At 36.7% G+C, this 23355-nt stretch overlaps 1 protein-coding gene across 1 annotated transcript in view; it reads right to left on the bottom strand.

Moving 5' to 3' along the window:
* Positions 1 to 23355, bottom strand: part of ZNF516 (zinc finger protein 516) — a 123985-nt gene that overhangs the window by 50087 nt on the left and 50543 nt on the right. Inside the window, exon 2 of the mRNA XM_083359963.1 lies at positions 20148 to 22147. Coding sequence (XP_083216089.1) covers positions 20148 to 21954 — 1807 coding nt within the window. The 5' untranslated portion in view covers positions 21955 to 22147. The remainder of the gene's footprint in view (positions 1 to 20147; positions 22148 to 23355) is intronic.

Below are 23355 nucleotides of genomic sequence, written 5' to 3'. Positions count from 1 at the left end.
TGCCTCCAGAAGTGGTGAATGCTCCAACACTGGAAGTTTTTAAGAAGAGACTGGACAGCCATTTGTCTGAAATGGTATAGGGTTTCCTGCCTTAGCAGGAGGTTGGACTAGATGACCTCCAAGGTCCCCTCCAACTTCTTCTTCTTCTTCTTCTTCTTCTTCTTCTTCTTCTTCTTCTTCTTCTTATTATTATTATTATTATTATTATTATTATTATTATTATTATTATTATTATTATTATTATTATTTAGTTTAATCCACTTGCACTTTTATGTTTACGTTTGATGACAAACAGCCTTATGTTTATAAGTGACAGTTTTCCTACTAAGCACCTGCATGTCATAAGCATTTGAATTAAAATTACCATATTCAAATCAAATCTGATGTTTTTTAATTTTTATTTGGTGTGCGTTGGAAGAGGGGTAGTCTTATACGGCGAGTATAGCCCAAACCCTATAATTTAACAGGAAATGTAGGGGGTTGTCTTATACGCCCAGTCGTCTTATACGCCGGAAAATACGGTATCTTGCCTGGCTCCATTTAATAAATTAAATCAACCGACGTGCCAAAAACCCCCCAACATTATTGGTCTCCACAGCTGTAGTGCAATGGTGATCCCCAATCAGCAAATGGTGGCATTACCAATGAATTTAAAAAATAAATACATTTATAAAAAGACTGACACAGAGAAATTATTGCAATGTATGATACAAACTGTGAAATGATTTAAATAGTCTATGGAGTCCATTGCCGATAATGTTAACAAGCAAGGTGAACATGAACACATCAGTGTGTAACAGTGATTAACAGTAATAATCTTTGATTATTTTCCTAAATCCACACTGAAATAATTTCAGATTTTTTAAGTTTGTGTTCTTTTAAAAAAATTAGAAACCAGCTTGTAAAAAACAGAAATTATTCTATACTTTAATGTTCACTGAAATTACCAGAAAAAAATACCTCAATTACCGTAATATAATGTCCTTAATAGAATTCTCCCTTTGAAGGCAAATAAATTATCCTTCATAATAAGTGGTAACACATGACAAAGCAGTATGTAGCAATAACAGAAGATACCAATTTGTCCCACAGTCTGTTATTTAAATTTTTAAGTTATTTGTAAGCAACAGCAAGTGGGAGGAGGGAACAGCACTTTTCTGGGTGAGAAATGTAATAGAAATAATGCTTCTGTAAGGATTTTTGTTTGTTTTTGTTTTAATTTGGTTAACTCCTGTGGCTGTGCACAAAGGTAAAACATTTCGTCTAAGCAAGAGTTTAAGTGATAAAAAGAGCAATTTTATTAAAATCCATTTGGAAGTGCCATTGAGATCAGTACACCTTATTTCCAGGCAAATGAACGTAAGACTTCAGCCTCAATTACCCTCACCAGGCTGTCCTAAATTGTCAAGGCAATGGGCATGCCCTCACAAATTTGGTTATGTGCTGGTTTCTTCTGGGTTAAAGAAGGCAGAGTGACCGTTTATTCTAGTTTGTATAATTTTATTTGAATGTATCCAGTAAATAAGTGATTTAAAGATTTTTTAAAAAGAGAGCATAGAACTTCAATTTTCTCCCTCAGCTTGTGCCCCTGTCAATCCTTCAACTCAGACTAGGAAACCAACTACGGTAGTAGATCAGTACTAGTTTATAAGTACTGTACAGGTAATCCTCAACTTATGGCCACAATCGAGCCCAAAATGTATGTTGCTAAGTGAGACATTTGTTAAGTGAATTATGCCCCATTTTACAACCTTTCTTGTCACAGTTGTTAAGTGAATCACTGCAGTGTTAAGTTAGTGACACGATGGTTAAGTGAATCTGGCTGCCCCACTGACTTTGCTCATCAAAAGGTCTCAAACCCTGGGACACTGAAACCGTTATAAATATGAGTCAGTTTCCAAACAACTGAATTTTTATCATGTGACCATAGGGATGCTGCAACAGGAATAAGTGTGGAAAACGGTCATAACGTACTTTTTTCAGTGCCATTATAACCTTGAACAGCCACTAAATGAGCTGCTGTAAATCGAGGATTGCCTGTAGTACTTTGCAAAGCTATATTAACAGAATTTTGCAAGTCTGAATGCATTCCCCTCTTCTAGAAGGGAAATGAATTTGAAAGGGGTTTGTCTGAGATGTTTACTCATCTTACATTCATGCTCTATACTCAGTCCCCTTTTATCTAACCATTGGTAGGTAGCAGCTTTTCCTCCTGTCCCATCTACAGCCTCAAAAATCACATTTATTTAGCAGAACATCTGTCCAGGTGTTCCGTAGTCACAGCACTTGACACATGTACGTTGTCAATAAATCTCTTTCCACTCCAAGATTACTCAAATGGCTCTGGCAGCTGTCTTTGGAACCAATGTCTGTAGTACCAAGACTAGGTTACTTTCTACATGATCTGAGACCCCAACACCACAGGTTCCTGGCCCACTGAGGAAGCGTACTTGCATTAGCCTTTCTCTCAATGTACTTGCATCCAACACATGAAGTAACAGACTTCATTAAAGTGACATAAGTGAGAGGATTATCTAGTGATCTTGCTTACTGAGCACTCTGGATAATGGGTGTCTGAGCAGAGCTTTTTTGAGGAGACAATGCGTGAGAAACATCTGGTAGATCTGTTCACCTTCTTGATGGTAGTAATACAAAGGACTTGTACTGGAGCATAGAAAGCAACTTTTCACAATTTTTCAAGCTGATAGGATATTGAATGTCTTGTGGCTGCTCTTGCAAAAGGGTTGGGGAGGTTAATTAACAAAATGGCTGTCACAAGGGACATAACCAATTCTAAAGAAATTGCTCAAAATGCTATCCATCTAACATTGTAGCCCAGCCCAATGCTGACACTCAAGCTACTTCATGTAACCTTTGGTTTTGTCCTTGATAAACAGGCTAACTTTTAACAAAACAGTACATATTTATTTATAAAGCTTATGAACGTTATTAGGAACCAAGGGCATTCTTGGAAATGTTTTTTTAACAAGCTAAGAGCTGCAACATGTCAGCATCTCCCAATTTTAAAATCAAAAGCACATCTATCTATCTATCTATCTATCTATCTATCTATCTATCTATCTATCTATCTATCTAGAGTTGGCCAAGAAATTTGGTGAGTATTAAAAGAGATGGCCATAGATACAAACCTGTCTGGAGAATATAAATACCACAGATGTAATGGAGCCGTGGTAGTATTTCATTAACTTGGTTCTTAATAAAACAATTTTTGAAGGGAAGTTTCTCACTTTTCTTAATATTAAAAGATTATGTGCATTCATTCCCTAATTTAAGAGTAAAATGGGTAACTCCTTGCCAGAGCACACAGTATTTTAATTGCATTCCCGAATTATCTCTGGAAAAAGCCCCAAAAACAGTAAAGTCGCCAAAAAAGGAGAATAGTTTTACACCAGCAGACTTACTGTAAAATATTCACTAAACTCAGGATGCAATTTTTATTTAATCAATCACAAAGAAAAATAAAGTAGGTAAGACTATTGACAACAATAATATAGATATTAATGATGATATAGTTTGTCTTCCTATTGCATTCCAGCATTGCTTGCTTATTTAATGATTGCATGTTAGAAAATGAAATAACCATGTACAGTGATTTAACAAAGATCACTGTAGTCATGCATAATTCTAGTCTTCTCATTCTTGCCTTTAACTTATTCTTTTCTATTTGGCTAATAGAAGCCTTTTGTTTCTTAGCAACCATCTGTTACTTCAGTTTCTTCTACCACCCAAAGTAGTAATCCCTTAATTTTCAACATCAGTATTGTTGAACTGATTGTGGGAAACTGCCAAGGGAGTAAAAAGACATTTATTTACTTTACTAATACATCAGCAAAAAATCCCATTTTTTAATGTACACCAATTATACACATAACAAAATCAAAAGTATACTTTATGAAATTTTATTTTAATAGAACTAAAGCACAGCACAACTAAAAGTATTTGGACTTATGACAAAATTGCCTTTAAAATGTAATTAGCTAAGAAAAATAGTTACCCAATTAAACCTTAGCTCTCAAAATCTTAACTGGATATACAAATGTTTTGTGAACATTAACTCCTATTCATATTCTTACCATTTTCTTGGAAATAGCCTGAGAAAACAACAGATAAAAATAAATAATATCTCGTTTTTTTAATACTTAACACTCAAACCTCTTACCTAATTAAGAAACACAGAAATTGTCACATCTGGCCTGATGGGATGGGGTTGGGTTTTATTAATGTGTTTTAACCTACTTTTTAAATGTGTTTTAACTTATTGTAAGAGTTGTGGGCATTTTGTTTAATCTTTTTTTAATTTTTGTATTTTGTCTTTTAACATGTACTGCCCTGTTCACCGCCCTGAGTCCTTCGGGAGAAGGGCGGTATAAAAATAAAATAAAATAATAAAATAAAATAAAATAAAAAAATAAAATAAAATAAAATAATAAAATAAAATAAAATAAAATAAAATAAATAAATAAATCTATGCAGCTGGATCTAGGAGAGGCTGATTTTATTTCCTATTTTTTGACATCTAACTAACTTTGGAGCCCAGTCCTTGCTGTTTGTGAGCGTTGTAATGAATGCTGCATAAATGAACACATACATACATTTGTGGCTATGGGTTTAGTTGAACAGGGTCTTAGTTGAAGTTTTCTGGAGCTTTAGTCAAACACATATATTATCTCTTTACTCTCTTTCGTGTGAATGTATTGCAATATTCATCTCTTCAGAAAGCCAATATCTAGTAAATACACACTGTTCTATCACTGTCTTATTTCTACTGCAGAAGAAAGTATAAAGTAGTCTTCCCTATACTGTGTCCTCCAGATGTTCTAGAATCTTACGTTACTGCACAAAATTAAATCTATAACCTCATCTTTAGATATTTGTTTTAAGTTGATGATGTGAATTTGTGACCTTCCTTTGGAATGGACAACACACTGTTTTATTAGTGTTGCACAAGAAATAACTACAAAGGATTATATTTGACTTCATGAAAAAGTGGTTTCTTTAAAGAGTTGAAAAAATATTACAAATATTATGCATTGTATTTCCAATAATGAGCACTTATGCCACTCTGAAGCCCCTCCCTGTATTCCTTTTTCAGAACCTGCCAAAATGCTTGTCTAAACATTTGAGAACCATTTTAGTTGCTGTAAATGGAATTAGGCAATCTATTTTTATTCAAATATCCTGTTCAGCAGTTTCCATGATTCTGACTTCTGAGAGCTTATTGTGCCATAAACGCACGCCTCTCTGACTTTGCAACTTCTCCACAGAGCATGTGAGCTTTCAAATCAGCATCAGTATAATGTCATCTTTAATTCACTGACAGCATTTTAATGTTTTGCACTAGCTAAATACGAAAGCTAGCAACTGGGGGAAAAATAGTCTCTCTAGCATTACCTGTTGATGCCTGTCTGTCTCCAAATTTATGCTATCCATTTTGCCCAGATAATTAAAACCTAACTGGTTGAACAAGTTCACCAAAATTTATTTCCATCAGTAAAAAGTATCATCCAGGGTAGTTTTTCAGATTTAGATTACTAACTAATCTGCTGTCATTTAAATACTGTGTCTCCCTCATCTGTGTACTGTTGGCCTTTTATTTGTGCAACGTTGCTCAATAAATTGAAGAAGTAATATATGTTACTGACAAAAAAAATTAAAACCCTGCATGAGCTCCACAATTCAGTGACTGATTAGGCCTCAAAGAAACTTGAATATAAATTATCAGTCTTAGATTTTAGCTGATTATTTTTATTCTATTATGTAAGCAAAACTGATTAAATAACTGTTTTACTCATTCCTGTTCAATAATGTTTTTCCTATAGATTAATAAAAGATTAGTTTTTCTTGGAAAGAAAAAAAAATGCTAACAGAAAGTTACACATTTTGAGAAAGGGCTTTTTTATACGCTATTGTGGTCCTTTAAATCCAACTGAAAGTATTGTCTCAATATAGAATTTTTAAAAAAAATAATAATAATGCAGATATTCTGATAAAATTAATATGTTCAAACTGCCACTTTCTGAACTGCAGGTTGTTAATATGATTCTGGATTAAATGTACATGTATTAAATGCACACATTTTCTTCTTGGCTAGTATTAGAATCTACCAAGAACTGTAGATTTTTCAGGTGTGCAGTCTGACTAAAACAATTAACAGGCTATAGTGAAACTGATACTGATACCTGATTTGCAACAACTGATACCTGATGGGGTTTTTTTTGTCAAAAATTAAGTTTTGGGGTTTCATTTTTTTTTCTTTTTTGCACAAAGAGACAAAGAGTAAGAGGAATGGGGTAGGGAGTTTTTCAGTTTATGATTTCCCAGGCCTGTTTTTTTTTCTTTTCCTTTTCTATTCCAATTATCACGCTTATTAATATTGAGATTACATTACATTGCTAGTGCCTCAGCAGGTGGCAGCACCTGGTTCATCTTGTCTGGGCTCAGAAGATAAGCAGGGACACCGGAGATCTCAAGGCTAGGCTGAGAATTCAGCAAAAAGGAGGCAGTGACCATGGAAAACTATTTTCATAATAATGCCAGGAAAACTGCACGTATCCATGAAATTATCAGGAGACATATCTGACTCAAAGGATACTTTATTTTAACCTTGTAAATACTGTTAATCACATATATGGGGATGGTATTATGATTTTAAGACTGAACATATTTGCATATAACCCCCTTCAGAAGGGGCCCTCCACCAACACTGAATAGATTGAGGGGTACTTTGAAAATAATAATAATTTAATGTGAGATTACAATATAGAGTTAAATGTGTTTTTAATTACATTTGACTAAAAAAGTTACTGTGTGGCACACCAACACATCTGGCATAAAGGGTGGATTAATTCAATTTTTTTTCTTTTCAAATTATACTTAACTCTTATAAATCCTTCTGAACTTTTCCAATTTTGAACTTTTTCACGTTTCTAGGCAACTTCAAGCTCTATGTTAAAAACAAAAAACAAAATCTTTTGCCTATGTTTAAATCAAGTTAAATGCCAAAGCATAAAAAATAAACCTGGAATAGAAGAAGGAAAGAAAATAATGGATGCTTAATTATTAGCTGGATTTACACAATTCTGGAGTATAATTGTGTGCAATGGCTATGGCAGAGGAAAACATGTAATTACTGGTTCTTCAAAACGTTTGTTGCTACTCCCATACCGCACTGCAGTAAAAAATTGCTTGAATCATCCAACATTTCAATCTGTGTATGTAAACAGTCTTGATAAGTGAAACAATCTTGATATGTGTGTGTGTGTGTGTTTGTATGTCTCCTATCAATTTTCTGTTTTTCAATGTTTATGCACAGTCCCCAAAGAATCAGAAACACACATATTCAAGCTGCTTTGAATTCTTTTCTTCCTACTGAACTCTACTCCCTTTTCTTGTCATTCCATTAAAAATACTTGAATAACATCAAGTTTAAAAGTTTCTTTTATAACTCCTCAATATGGCTTCTTTCTTTCTTTCTTTCTTTCTTTCTTTCTTTCTTTCTTTCTTTCTTTCTTTCTTTCTTCCTTGGCCAAGTGTGATTGAATACACAAGGAATTTTTCTCCAGTGCACATGCTCTCGGTGCACATACAAACAACAAAGTGGTAAGTCACAGAGCATAAATCATAAGATACAATCATAAAACTTAAGATACAAACAGCAAGTGAAATCATAAGATACCAATAGAAAAAAGCAGGGAAGATGAGAAAGATGAGTTGAGACTAAATATATTAGAAATGAAGAAAGAAGAAAAGACCAAAGTCAGACAATATCTACTTATTCATTCGTTTGCCCTGCTGAGACAATTTTAAATTTATACGTAACAACAATAATATCTGCCTATCTCATGTCTTTGGGAAGTGGATAAAAAGTTCACATCCAGTCTAAACATCGGGTTGACCAACCATAATAATCAGACAATTGCAAAAGGCAGTTTTACTAGGAACAGCTTACATACTGTATGATACATTTAACACCATCAAATAACATATGCCTAGCCCAGGACTTGGGAAGGACTCAACAGATTGATAGAAATGCCAAATCCAGACTAGATCTGACTGACTGTGTGACCAACCATAATAATTGGATAATCAAGAACCCAGAAATAACAGGAGTCAGTAGAAACACCAAAAGCTTTGTGCAAAGATTAATGGCACAATGGAAGACACAATTGCTGGTCAATGGTGATAAGGAGATTTTATTATCTGAGAAATTTTTCAAGGTGACTCACTATCATGACTAGTATTTGGCATTGCACTGATTTTTATATCAGCAGTACTGAATAAATCAGGCCAACATCAAAAACATCTGCCAGGCTATCCCACATTCTTTACATGATGTAAAGCTGTATGGAAAACCATCATCTGAAATAGAATCATGTTGAACACTATCTGTATTTACAACCAAGATATTGCAATGGAGTTTGGTCTGCACAAAGGTGCCACTCTCAACTGTGGAAGAATAGTGAAAATTGAAGGTATTAAGATGCCCTACAGAAATAACATTAAGAGTCTGGATGAAGACGATTGGTACAAATACGTGGGCATCCTTCACCCGACAACATCAAGTATACTGAAGTCAAGAAAAAGTTTAGAAGTGAATGAATACTGGTTACAAGTGGACAGAGCAGAAGAGAAGAAAGAGACCTGGAGAAAATCAGAAAGTAGGAAGACTGGATTAGAATGATTAAGGCAAAAGAAAGCAAAATTAGTTCCAATAGTAATAGGCAACTTGAGTGCAATCCCAAAACAACTGAAGCACACCCACTTGAACAGCATCGGCACTGAAAAATTCACCATCCATCAATTACAATTACTTGGAATAGCTTACAACCTGTGACAATACATTTAAACACCATCAAACCTCTATCTCTCCCAGGTCCTTGCAAGACTCGAAAAATGGATAAAAATGCAAAATCAAGACTCAACATCTGGCTGAATATGAGATCAATCATATTAGTAATAATACAGTATTTGACATTTGATGGACCCTGGATTCAAATTTCTGACAGCCAGGGAAACGCCAGGGACTCATTCTGGTCACTTAGCAACTGGCCCATATTTAGAGCTGTTTGCATTATCCCATGGTCACGTGGCCATGATTTATGGGTTTTGACAGTTTCTCGGAAAAATGCCCATTCTGAACAATGGGTTCACTTAACAATTGCAGATTCACTTAACGACAATGGTAATTCACTTAACGACCACAAAAGAAATGTTATAAAAACAGGCCAGTCACATGATGGCCTGCTTAACAACTGGCACAATTTGGGACCACAATTCAAGGTGCTGGTTATGACCTACAAAGCCCTACATGGCATGGGTCCAGATTACCTATGGCAGCACCTTTGAATCCTCTTCAAGATCTAGGGCTTTGGGGGCAAGGATCAGGAATTTCCTGCAGGTACGCTGGCTGGGTTTGCAGGAAATGAAAAGGTGGAATTGTTGGCTTTCTCTGATTTACTGTAAAAGAGGAGCATCCCGTACAAAGCTCATTCATTCCCAATTTAGTTTTCCCATCCCACAACAGAACAAAACCAACCAGATACAGAAAGCTTCACATGACATCTAAACATAGGTTTTTAGTGTTTCTTGTTCCCATGCCGGTCAAACACATAACAAGAAACAAATCAAGGTCTGTGAATAATAAACCTGGATTTACAGAACTCAAGGATGAACAATTGACATCCTGCATAGACTCCCGCTGTGCTAAACTTGCAGTCCCAAGATTTTCCAACACTAGGCCCCTAAAATTTGCTGGTAAATGAACAATTTTGATAGCTCTATTTTCTGTCCACTTTTCTTCCACCAAGCAATGTGCTATTCTGAGTTAAAACAACCAGTCACAACCCCCCACCATAAAAGTTGAAAAGTTCAACCTTACCAAAGTAACTATGCCCTGTGACCCCTAAAGGCTTATTCTCTCTCTCTCTCTCTCTCTCTCTCTCTCTCTCTCTCTCTCTCTCTCTCTCTCTCTCTCTCTCTCTCTCTCTCACACACACACACACACACACACACACACACACACACAAATCCCCATCTGTATTAAAAATATGCTCCTGACAGGAAAAGTTGCCCAGTCTGCATTAATTGATGTCATACTACTGCTAAGGCTTCTTGTTACTTTTACCTTATATGAAAGGCAGACATAGAGACTGAAAGCAATTTCATGCTGCTTATGCACAGTAAATCAGGGTTAAGCCAGCAGTTTTGGTTTAGTATGAAATGGGAACAAAACCTGCTAATGTGAAAAAGTTTACAGATCGTTTAAAAATTACTATATTACTATTTACTATACTCAGCACCGACGATTGCTTGGCGACCATAACAACTACTGATATAAAACAAAACAAAAAAGCATGTTCATGTATACAACTTACTTTGTTGTACAGTACAAGCTGCCAACAGCAGCCAGATGGACACAAATATATTAAATGGGAGAACATTTCATTACAATGAAACTAAAATTAAGTGGCAAAAGAACTTTTAGGGGATCTGGTATGCTCCTTAAATTATTTTTTTGGAATGGGCCCTAGACAAACAAATATTAACTACCTAGAAAATAATGTATCACCAAGTAAGCACAATAAATTCTTTATATTAGTAGGCATTAATAATTTGGCAATTGAAAATATAACAATGAGGTGGGCGCGGTTTCAGCATGACACATCCAGACCGTGGGCCGGCAGTTTGACACCCCTGCTGTAGGGTCTCCTGCTTGAGCAGGGGGCTGGACTAGAAGACCTCCAAGGTCCCCTCCAGCTCTATTCTGATTGATTGGTCGATATTTTCTTTCATTCCTCAGTTCACAGTTTCATCATCATTCATTAACTGAACACATCTCAAGTAAATTTTAGACTAGTGTCTGTCTCTCAATGGTTCCTCATCCCTCCTCCAAAACACTGCTATTATCATATTCCATTTCTGAATTGGTTCCAGTATCAAGAACGAATTGGATACAAAAACAGGGCCAAAGGCTGAGGAGATCTCCTTCCAAAAATAGGAAGTAAGTTTTTTCTTGGCCCAACCAGCTCACTCTTACCTGGTGAGCCCAATCTCTGAATACCAAGAAGCTAAATTGTTCAGTAGCTTACGTAATCACATTATGCCAATGCCTCTTAATCTGTATTGGTTGCCTTTCCGTTTCAGGAACTTATTTAAAGTTCTACTTTTCCCCTCTAAATCCATACATGTTAGAGCCCAGGATTTTTGAAGGACTATTTCATCTTTATGTACCTATTTAGTGCTCAAGGTATTCATTTGAGAGATAATGAAAATTAAAGCTTTTTCCGTGATGATACCCTATTTGGAAAATGTCTCACAGATTCTAAAGCCCCTTTTCAGTGGTTTAAGAAATGCATCCCATTTTTTTTGCTAGTTTTATTTTGATAAGTTTGTGATTGTATATGCTGTATTTCTAATTATTGATAGTTTGTTTTTATATTATACGGTATACATTTTAACTGATCTGTACATGACTATGCCGCTAGGTGCATAAGAACTATAATCCATTGGCCAATAATATCATTTATGTTTTTAAAATAGGTTATTGTTTAATTATTTAGCATACAAAGCTCTTGTTCTTTAATAATCCTACAGAATAAGAATCACTGCATCTGAGTTAAGCATGTGGAGAACTACATGCTATTTTTATAATGACTACTTATGTTCCTTCTATTGAATATATACTGTGAATGGAGCAGATATGTAATGTGCCAGCACTCATCTACATAAACTCTGTATGGCCTTTGTAGATTTGAAGGTGTTAAAAAGGCAGCAGTCTCATATATTTATCAATGTCTTCTCATGCTAATTAAGCATGAGAATACCATAATGCATGTCTGATGTGGTTCTTCAGAGCACCCTGTCCTTCCCACCACAATATCCCTCTAAAATATCCATCCATGCATCAAGCTACCCACCTTGGCAATATGCATTCAATTCATTTCAAGAAATTGAAATATTCAATTTTTGTATCAACTCTAACAAAGAATCATTATCCACCAATGTTATGCAGACAATACTGCCAACTTTTCTACTTCCCAAATGAGCATGACAATATCTCTGGGTTCTTGCATCATACTGCAGAGAGGTTACACTTCATTAACAAGGAAGGAAGGAAGGAAGGAAGGAAGGAAGGAAGGAAGGAAGGAAGGAAGGAAGGAAGGAAGGAAGGGAGGGAGGGAGGGAGGGAGGGAGGGAGGGAGGGAGGGGGGGAGGAAGGAAGTTAAAGTTATGGTATGTTCAGGGGGTTCCTTTGTGCAGTACATGACTCTTCTGGAAATTGATAATGTTGGATCAAGCAAATCAACTTGAATAAATATCTAAAAATTCTATTTTAAACATTATTGTCCTTTCAGAAAACTCTGAAAATATGGTTTTGCACAGTGTCTGGAATCTGGTGGAGGTATGAACTAACTTACAAGATGATTCTACTGTTTATAATGATTGAACATTCCACAGATTATATTTTATGGCTTTGGTTTTTTAAAATTATTTTATTTGTTTGGTTATTTATTGCATTTGTTTATTGTTTTCTTGTTGCTTGTGTAAACCACAGTCACAATGTGACCATGGACAGCTACGTAAACTGAATAAATTTTTTGCCCAACGTACAGAAGAGTTTTTACATTAGCACCCATAAAAGATTACTTATTTCCATGTCTCTTGAAGGAAACTGAATCAATAGCACATGTCCTTCTTCATTGCCCCTTTTATTTAAATTGGCGTAAAAATTTAATTACAGTCCTTTTAACAATCAGACACAGCAAAACAGATGCTGATCTTATTCCTTCCCTTCTAGCAAACACTTCAGAGATGATGTCTAAGAGAGTAGCTAAATTTTGCTCAATTACCATTTTTATTCACAACATAAATTTAGTTTAATCTGTTTAAAATCTCATGGTTCCTCAGGGCAATCATTTAAAACTCTCTAGTTATGATTTTATAAACTTAAGTGATAACTCTAAAAATATATCTATTGTGCCAGAGCTATCAATAAAATAATCTCTTTTTAATGACAAATGTCATTAATGTAATAGTTTCAATAATTTAATAGATTAGGGCTATGTGTGTAAGATTTATATCCTGTTTTATTTTTATAATACTTAATTCCTTTTTATAACTGTCTTAAATTTAAACTTAATTTTGAACACTGACCAAAATTAAAGCTTAATTTCTTTAATAAATAAAAAATATTTTATTCATTTGATTGATTTGTATTAAATAAACAAATAGCCAGATATAATGTGACTCACCCTTCACAATTACAAAACAAATCCATAAAAAAACAGAAAGGAAAAAAATGATCAGTGCTTATACCATAACACCTAATAATCAAGGAAAGAGCAGAAAATTAATAAAATATATTTAATGTATTTATTCAAGTTGGCCATTGTGATGATGGAAAAAAGTATCAGGGCAAAAACTTGATAATGCAACTAATAAATTAACATTTATTTCAATTTGGGATTTTTCAAATGTTGGCTTGCTGAATTTGCAATGGGTTAATCCCACTCACTGGTTTCTAAAATTTATCTATAATTATTATATTTAGTGACATGTTACATTTTTATCTTGAATTTTATTTTTTTTCCAATATAGTTTACATAGTCCTACATTTGACCTACTTAGCAGTACTTGAGTCATTAAACTCTGCAAATAGGAAGAGTAACATAAGAGACTCTTGACTTTTATCTCACATAACCAAGAACAAATGTGATAAGCAATTATTCATAAAATGTCTCCCAGTGACTTCTTACATAATAATGTGATCTATTATTTTAATGTCTTCCAAGTTATGAGCCCTCAAATTATTTAAAATTTATTTACATGCCTCAGAAATACTTTGAGCTCTACAAACAGCAAAGCCATGTTAAAATATATTTGTAAACCAACTTTCATAATTAAATTTGGGTGAGTTCTATTTGTTCTCATTATTTATTTACTTGGCTGATTTACACACTGCCTTGACAAAATATCCCATGCGCTGAATATAGTTAGAACATTGTACAAAGAACTTGGAAAGAAACAGGAAACAGAAATAAAATAAGCTCTCCTCCAAGTTCACAGAATAGGACTCTTGTCATTTGCTTCTGAAAAGCAGACTTAAACTTCCTATGAGACTTCCGCAATTCCAGAGTGACTACATAATAAGCATTATTTTATTGACGACAATCCTCATCCAGATAGGAACTATACATTTAATTATTAACACTGCAATCTTATATTTTTACTATAACTTCCACTGAGATCAGGGGACTTTCTACCAGATCAGCGAGAATATCAAATTGATGGAGATTATTATTTCTTTCTCTGCAGGGTACCTCTGTCAAATTAAATTAGGTGGGTGGTTCCAAGGGAGAGGGCCTTCCCAGTGTGCCAGATAGCTTATGAAATCCTCTCCCAAAGGAGGGATCCAAAACCTGATGCCAACACTGTTATCTATCAGATAAATATTTCTCTAAAATAAATGTTTAATTTAAAGTTATAATATGATCAGCAAACTGCTGGGACAGAACCTTTTAGTTATTTTACAAATTGCCTTTCCAGTTTTATAAATGTAGACACGTAAATCTCATCAATATTTGGGCAAATGTACAAAGAATTATTGTTGTACCAGTTCTTCAGCCTTAAAATATGGAAACTCTTTCAATATTTCCTGATAATTTCTTTTTAATGTTAACTGAGGGTAATACATAAATAATATATTTATGTCCAGGTGCTAAACTTGCTCTAAAGTCTAGATATGAAGTAAGACAGAAAATAAAATAATTTTCACATCTGACCTTACTGGTAGATTTGAGAAATGCTTTTTTTGAAAATGTTCACATTGTTAAAATGTTGAAGATTAAGTTAATTTACAGTGATGAAATATGTAAGTTTCAGCCATTACAAACATGCAGTTTAAAGTGTATATCAATTTATGAAAATGACTGCAATAAACACATTTGCAAATACTGTCTGACTTAAGTACTTAACACTCAAGTGGAAAGCAATGATTACTTTTGGCTGAATAAGCTAGGCTGACCAGCTTAAATGTGTCACTGGTTAATATGAGAAAAGCTCTTCGGTACAGCAACTGTAAATGCATTTTAAACTTCTCAGTACTGCACTGATTATTTCTTTAGCTTCCCACTGCATAATAAAAATCTGAAAATTCAAATCAGCTAACTCTCAAGGGGGAGAAAAGTCAGTAGAAAGGCACTGTGCTACTAACAACAAAAAATATAAACAAGCTGTTGGGGGAAAAATAATTCCCTGGAATTTAAGAGAATCTGAAAGAGCCTCATAAACAAAGAGAACTAAGCAATGAAAAATATTTTACAAATGCAATCACAGTACTGTTCTTTCAAATATTTACCCTGCTTCTAGTTGAAGAATAATTTGTTGTATTTAGCCAGAGTCAGACTCTAAGGATTGCAGTAATCCACAGAGATTAATTAGCCTAGGAGTTTTTTGAATACAATTTTTAAAAGCACAGGATCAAAACGGAAGAAGAAAAAGAATATGCATATATTTTACTGATGATTGTTACATAATCATTAAACATTAAATATTATTATTATTGAATCATGAAGAGCATCGCATAGATTATTGTAAAACAGACAATTTTATCCAACTAATTTGTGATAAGGACACTACTGCAAAATGCAGTATTTTTCAGTGAATTTTACTTTCCCCAAGTTTTATACCACCATATATTTTGGACATGCTACTGCCATGTTAGCTGGTAAGTCCAGAAATGGTTCTCTCAAAACATTTGTTGGGCCTGCTCTGCTAAATATCCTAAATATATATTTTAAACTCAGATAAGTGAATAGATCTTACTTCAAAGTTACACTTCTATACATTCAATAAAGATATTTGACTCCCTATGAAAAGGTTGACAGTTTCAGACACGTTAAGACAGGGGTGTCAAACTGCCAGCCCGCGGGATGGACGCATCACAACAAAACCGCACCCATCCCATTGCCGGCAATGGGGAAAAAGCTCCGATACGTCGTGTGACATCACATGACGTCGCGAGTTTGACACCCCTGCGTTAAGAGCAGGAGGACAGAATTTCACTGACTAGTTCCCCATCCAAGCTTGGGCTTTATAAAGAGTCGTTATGGGATGCAGTTTTGTGGAAAACTGTGAGCATGGATTCAGCATCTCTCTTTCCCTGACTTTGCCATAATGATTCCTATAGGAGTTTGAAAAAGATGTATGTTTTATTTCTATAAATTGCTGCTATCATGCCTACTTAGTGTAAGCAACTCTTCCATTATTTGTAAGTGAAAAAAAGTATAGCAAATCCTAAGATTTAACATCCATGCAACTTGCAGTGATAACACAAAAGAAGAAACTCCAATTTTAATGCTCAGACATATTTGGCCACTTCATTATTTTCATATTATTGTAAAGACAATTTAACAAATTAAGAAGGAGGAGTTATCCAATGCAGCTTAATGTTCATTTTATAGCAAACAGGATTTTTAGCATCCCAAAATATATTTAAATATGAAAAATTACTTTTTGATAACAGTGAATATCGATTATGAGGGGAAGCAGTGAATGTTTTAAATCTACTATTTTCAGACATTTGGACAAACCTATTTATGTCCAAAAATATTTTTGTCCATTAAATATGAAATTTACTAAACTCAAGTCTACTAAATTAAAAGTTTACTGTAATGATATCAGATTTTTTAAAAGCCTTGATGTAATTAAATCTAGTATGTGGTTTATGTACACAGAGAAATGGAGCTGCTCGTACAAAGTGCAATTCAGTGCCTAGAAAGTGGCTGAGAATAAATCAACAATGGTGAAGTTAATTACACACGTCTTTCCTACTCAGGGATTCTGGAATGGAGGATGCCAATCAGGTGAAACAGGTCTGAAGTCATAATCCTTTCCTTGTGGATCACTAGTGCAGGCATACTCCAGCAACAAAAATCTCCCCTAGTTTGCTATTTGAGTATAACAAATGTTAAGTGGAAATTGGCCACTGTAATAATACAGTTTTAAGGAACTGGGTCAAATCCAGACATTAGTCCTATTAGACATTCAATCCTTATGCACTGCCCTTTCCCCTCCATGATTTTGTACTAGTTATCATACTAAAGGGAGACAGTGTGAAGCAAGGAACCTGCTTTTAGCCATATATAGTAGTTCTAAATACAGCAATACCCTCAAACCAGATTGACTCCTCCATGAACTCAGCTCTACTATTCCTCTCACATAAGGCAAACTGGACACCAAATAAAATGCAGTTTAGGCAACCTTTAGTCAAACCTTAATCCTAATAGAACTACCCAACTTACTGCTCAATTGTTTCAATAGCTTTAAGCACAATTACACGCTAGCCTCAATTACTTCGCTGCCCTCATCGCGTCCGCAGATAATCGCCCGGCCGCCCTGTTTAGGGTGACTCGCTCCCTCCTTAATCAGGAGGTGAGAGAGGAGCCCTTGCAGGGGCGGGCCGAGGAGTTTAGTCATCATCTGATGGACAAAATCGCTCAGATCCGGGCCGGTTTGGACTCTAATTGGGCAGAGTCGGATGTGGAGGAATCAGACAGTCTTGAGCATGTTATCTGGACTGAGTTCGATCCTGTTTCCCCTGATGATGTGGACAGGATTATGGGGAGGCTCAGTTCCACCACCTGTTTATTGGACCCGTGTCCCTCTTGGCTGATTTATGCGGCTCGGGAGGAGACACGAAGCTGGTTCCAGGCAGTAATATCTGCCTCTTTGAGTGAGGGTGTCTTCCCTGCCACTTTGAAGGAGGCGGTGGTGAGGCCCCTTCTCAAGAAGCCTGCCCTGGACCCAGCGATTTTAAACAACTATCGTCCTGTCTCCAACCTTCGCTTTTTGGCGAAGGTTGTGGAGAGCGTGGTAGCGCATCAGCTTCCTCTCTTCCTGGAGGAAACTGATTATCTGGACCCGTACCAATCGGGTTTCAGGCCCGGGTACAGCATGGAGACAGCATTGGTCACACTGGTGAATGATCTCTGGCGGGCTCGAGACAGGGGTTGCTCCTCTGTCCTAGTCCTATTAGATCCCTCAGCAGCTTTTGATACCATCGACCATGGTATCCTATTGTGGCGTCTCAGGGGGTTGGGAGTGGGAGGCACTGTTTTGCAGTGGTTCTCCTCCTATCTCCTGCGCCGTTCGCAATCGGTGTTGACGGGAGGGCAGAGGTCTGCCCCGAGGCCTCTCGTTTGTGGAGTCCATCAGGGGTCACTTCTCTCTCCCTTCCTGTTCAACATCTATATGAAGCCGCTGGGTGAGATCATTTGTGGTTTCGGGGTGGGGTATCATCAGTACGCTGATGATACCCAACTTTTTCTTTCCACCCCGAACCAACCCAGCGATGCCCTCGCCGTGATGTCCCATTGCCTGGAGGCGGTCCAGGTCTGGATGGGGAGAAACAGGCTTCGTCTCAATCCTGCCAAGACTGAGTGGCTGTGCATACCGGCATCTCGGACTAACCAGTCTATTCCACCTTTAATGATGGGGGGTGAGGTGTTACCCCCCATCGATAGGGCTTGCAACTTGGGCATCCTCCTGGACTCACGGCTCAGTTTTGAAGACCATATAGAAGCCGTGGCCAGGGGGACCTTTGCCCAGGTTCACCTGGTGCACCAGTTGCGACCCTACCTGGACCGAGATGCCCTGCGCACAGTCACTCATGCGGTCGTGACCTCCCGATTGGACTACTGCAATGCTGTCTACCTGGGGCTGCCCTTGGGGACCACCCGGAGGCTTCAGCTGGTGCAGAATGCAGCCGCGCGGGTTGTGATGGGGGTTTCCCGATACTCCTATGTAACACCTCTGCTCCGTGAACTGCATTGGCTTCCAGTTGCCCTCCAGGTAAGATTCAAGGTGCTGGTGATGACCTATAAAGCCCTAAATGGCTTGGGTCCGGGATATCTGAGGGAACACCTGCTGCCGGCATCAAGCTCCCTTTGTCCTGTGCGCTCCCACAGGGAGGGTCTTCTCAGGGTACCGCCGGTAAAAGATTGCCGGCGGACAATACCCAGGGGGAGGGCCTTCTCTGTGGGTGTGCCTGCCCTTTGGAATCAGCTGCCTGTAGAGCTTAGGACTGCCCCTGACCTTCGTTCATTCCGCCAGGACCTGAAGACCTGGCTCTTTGAGCTCTCTGGCCTGGTCTGAGCATATTAATTGGGATTTTAACTATTTTTAACTGGGGTTTTATTGCAAGGTTTATATAATTCTTTTTAATTGATTTTAAGTTTTGTAATTATTGTATCTGTTTTTTAAAATACCTTGTGAACCGCCCTGAGTCCTACGGGAGAAAGGCGGTATATAAATTGAATAAATAAATAAATAAATTTAGCAACTATTCACAGCTACAATGGTGGTGAAGAAGTAACTTTATGAGCCATCCTTGCATTTACAACTTTCACAAGTCTGTAAGGCAAAGGAAATCTGAAGTAAGATAAGCAAAGTCATCGTTTCACTTAGTGGCTGCTTACCAATTGAGTTGCCAGTCCCAACTGGTATTGCTAAACGAGGATTACCTGTAGTGTATCCTTGAATCAAACCATGGCCAAAAATCATTTCACCACCTTAAAAAGCTGATGAAATTCTGTTCATCCTATTAGGTCTTTTTATTTATTTATTTATTTTTAAAAAAACATAAATAACACTAAAGAGCCTTTAATACGTACAGGTCATCTTTGACTAACAACAGTTCATTTAGTGACTGTTTGAAGTTACATCACTGAAAAAAGTAACTTATGACCATTTTTCACATGTCCACTGCAACATCCCCATGGTCACATGATCAAAATTCAGACAGTTGGCAACTCATATTTATGACGGTTGCAGCATCCTGGGATCATGTGATCAGCTGTTGAGACCGTCTGACAAGCAAAGTCAATGGATAAACCAGATTCACTTAACAACCATGTTACTAAGTTAACAACTGCAATGATTAACTTAACAACTGTGGCAAGAAAAGTCATAAAATGTGGTAAGACTCACTTAACAAATATCTCATTTAGCAACATAAATTTTGGGCTCAATCGTGGTCATAGGTTGAGGACTACCTGTATAAAGTTTTAGAAGAATGAAAACAAAATGATGACTTGTGAATTAAAATGTAGTTGCCTACAGATACTTACATGGGGATGGCTCATGTATTCCTTCCTCAGAACTATCCTCAGGACCCTCTTCACCTATTCCAGAGGTAATTGAATCTTCTTGAGCAGAAGCAGAACTTGGTGTACTTGGTGCACTGACAGATCCAGAATCACCATCCTCACTATTGGAACCATATCTATCATGCTGAACTATTGATCCGCCTTCACTGCAGCTTCGGCGCTCTTTCCTGTGGACTCGTGAATGAAGCACCATTTGGTGATATGTGCGGAAGATCTTGCCACACTCAAAGCACTCAGTGGACTTGTTCTGTGATGCCCTTCTGCTTTGACGTGAGGACGGTCTGTATTCTAGGTCAACTTGACCAAAGAGGCAGTTATCCCCTGCTTGTCCATTATTGCTTTTCTCTGAACGGCCACCAGTGCAGTTCTTCTTCTTTGGATTACTGGAAGAGTGGGATGAATCTTGCTCTTGCTTGCGTTTCTCTTGACTAACAAGAATATATTCCCTTTTATCCCTGTCATACGTGACATCAGCATCTGCCAGAACTTCATCCCATCCTAAATACTTAACATACTCAGAAGGCTCTGCAACTTTCCCTTTGGTAGCCAAGTGCCAAGCTTGGTAACTGTTCACTGGATCCAGCTCAGCTACTCTTTTACCTGACTGGCCCTTTGAAACACCATCTATCCATACAGACGGCCTCAAGTTTAGATATTGGAAGAAAAACTGTTTTGCTATTGATGGATCCAAATCTCCATCTATTAGTCTTTCACCTCTGTGATCACTGCAAATTCCTTGAGACTTACAGTGTACAGAATTATGTGCTTTTAGGCTCTCCATATTTGTAAACAGGTTTCCACACTTGGTACAAACTTCATAGAGGGATAATCCAGTCACAATAGTCTCTTCTTGGATAACATCATTGATAGTGGCCATGGGCTCTAAATCACTTTTTGGCTTATTTTTACTCCCAGCTTTTGGCCCATGAGATTTCATGTGGTTTTTAAGGAACCAGGGCTCTTTAAATTTCCGGCCACAAATGTGGCATCCATGGTCAAACGACCCTCGATGCTTCTTCATGTGAGCTTTGAGGAACCATGTTTGACTAAAGGCTTGTCCACAGACTTCACAAGGAAATTCTCCAGCATTGGACTCAGGCTTGCAGTTCTCAGTGTAGGCTTCCCCGTTTGGAATTTGAGTTGTAATATGATCTCTCTCTATGTGGTTTAAAAGGGTCTCCTGTCTTAGGGTCATGTAATTACACAGCCTACATTTGAAAGGCTTGTGGACTTGATGTATGTGTTGCTCCAATTCTTTCTTCCCTTCGAATTTGTTTTTACAGAAGTTGCACTGAACAGTACATAATTTAACATCATCGGCCAATGCCTCTTTTCTGCTGCTTCTGAGCAAGATCTTGCTATCCTCGGTGGCAACTGTTCCATTCAATATTTTGTTGCAAGCAGAAGTGCTTTTGGTAGGGCTGGTGCAACCATCAAAGCCTTCAAAGACTCTCATCTCATTAAGCTGTGCCTCTCCTACCGTCTCCACATCATTCCTCTGGCTTATAGTGCCTGTTCTGTGACCCCGAATATGGATCTTTAAGTTACCCTTTTGGGAAGCTCTGTGATCACAATAAGGGCACTTATAGGGCTTCTCCCCTGTGTGCTTCCTCATGTGTTGTGACAGTGAGCTCTGGAAGGGAAAACTCTTGCCACATATGCAGCAGCTGTGTAACATGGATTTGTCTGCATCCACATCATTCTTATTCATCCTGTGAGGACTGGAGGCTCTTCGTAATTCCATGTTTGTACCTACACTACAATCCATCTGTATTCCAACAACATCAGTCAACAGGTAAAAGCCCTACCCAAAAGTGGAAAATTATGTTGAAATTTCTATTGGGAATGCTTCTCACCAAGCCTCTATCTCTTCATTCCTATATTCAAATTGCTTCTCAGCTTGACAGCATTCTGGATTATAAGCATTCATTGATGCTTCTGAGTCAAACAGCAAACAAAACCTGCAACCAAAACAAAAGCACAACACATCATTACTAAATGCAAAAGCATTTCATTTAAAACACATTCACAACATTCTTCTTTGTTTCTTCCCTTGTGACAGGCCTCTGTTAAGATTTTCTTTTCATCTAAATCAAACTCTTGGTACATAATGTATTAAATTTAACTTGGATGATATTATAACTTGTAAAACCCAGTAGGATATTTCATAAGCTCAGTAAGATAATATAAACAGACCTATGAAATAGTAGTTTCAGTTACTGGGATACAGAGTATGCATGTAATTGGTATGTGCTAAAAATAAGAACATCAATCTCACAAACAGTTAAATTTGTCTTTCCAAACCAAAAAATAGTGTGCATGTAGCTTCAACTTAATAAGCCCTTTCTTGAAGTAACTGTAATATTTTAAGTCTGTGGTTTTATACACATGTATAATTTCATGAAAAACAGCCAACATTTTGTTTGTCTAGAGATAAAGAATTTCTGTAGGACCCAGTAGACTACCCTTGTTAAAAATGTTTTCTTAAACATGCAGACATACAGAAAAGGATGCATCTTATTTTAGTTAAATAAAATTCCTATAAACAAGCCCATTAAATAAACTACTACTATTTCTTCTTAATTCATTTCTAATATCCTTGTTAATACAAATGTATAGGAATGTGCACACAATCTTGCTACATTGAAATTAATAGAAAACTTCATTTTTACATGTTAAAGGAGGAACGTTTGATATTTTCTGTAGTATCTATTCAAACTTAGATGCTGTTCTTTCTGCCCTGCAAATAAATGGTAGATACATGCATATATAACCTCTTTTACATACAGAAGAAACCATTTCTACTTGTTTATTACTTCATGTTTAATGGAAAGATTTTTTTTTTAAATCCACCTTGCTTTTTAAGAAAAAATAATAATCCTGTCTCTCTGTTGGTGAAGATGCATCTTATTTGCAAACCATGAGCTCCAATAGTATAATTTGTATACCCATTACTTCAAAAGGAGAGTTCACATTTCTGCTTCGAAATATCTAGATTCCTGCCCCTTTCCTCTCAGAAAGCATGTACCACAGGATGAATTTTATATGAAACATCTCCCCAAAGCGATTATTCCTGAAGTATATTAACCAATTTATATAAGAGTATGGTAGATTTAAAACTTTTTAAGACTAGGAATAGAGTTCCGTTCTGTGAATCAGTAATTGGAAA

Source organism: Vipera ursinii (genome assembly GCF_947247035.1).
Source record: "Vipera ursinii genome assembly, chromosome: 3".
NCBI lineage: Eukaryota > Metazoa > Chordata > Lepidosauria > Squamata > Viperidae > Vipera > Vipera ursinii.
Note: the sequence above shows the minus strand (reverse complement) of the source record. Positions and strands in the feature narration are given on the sequence as shown.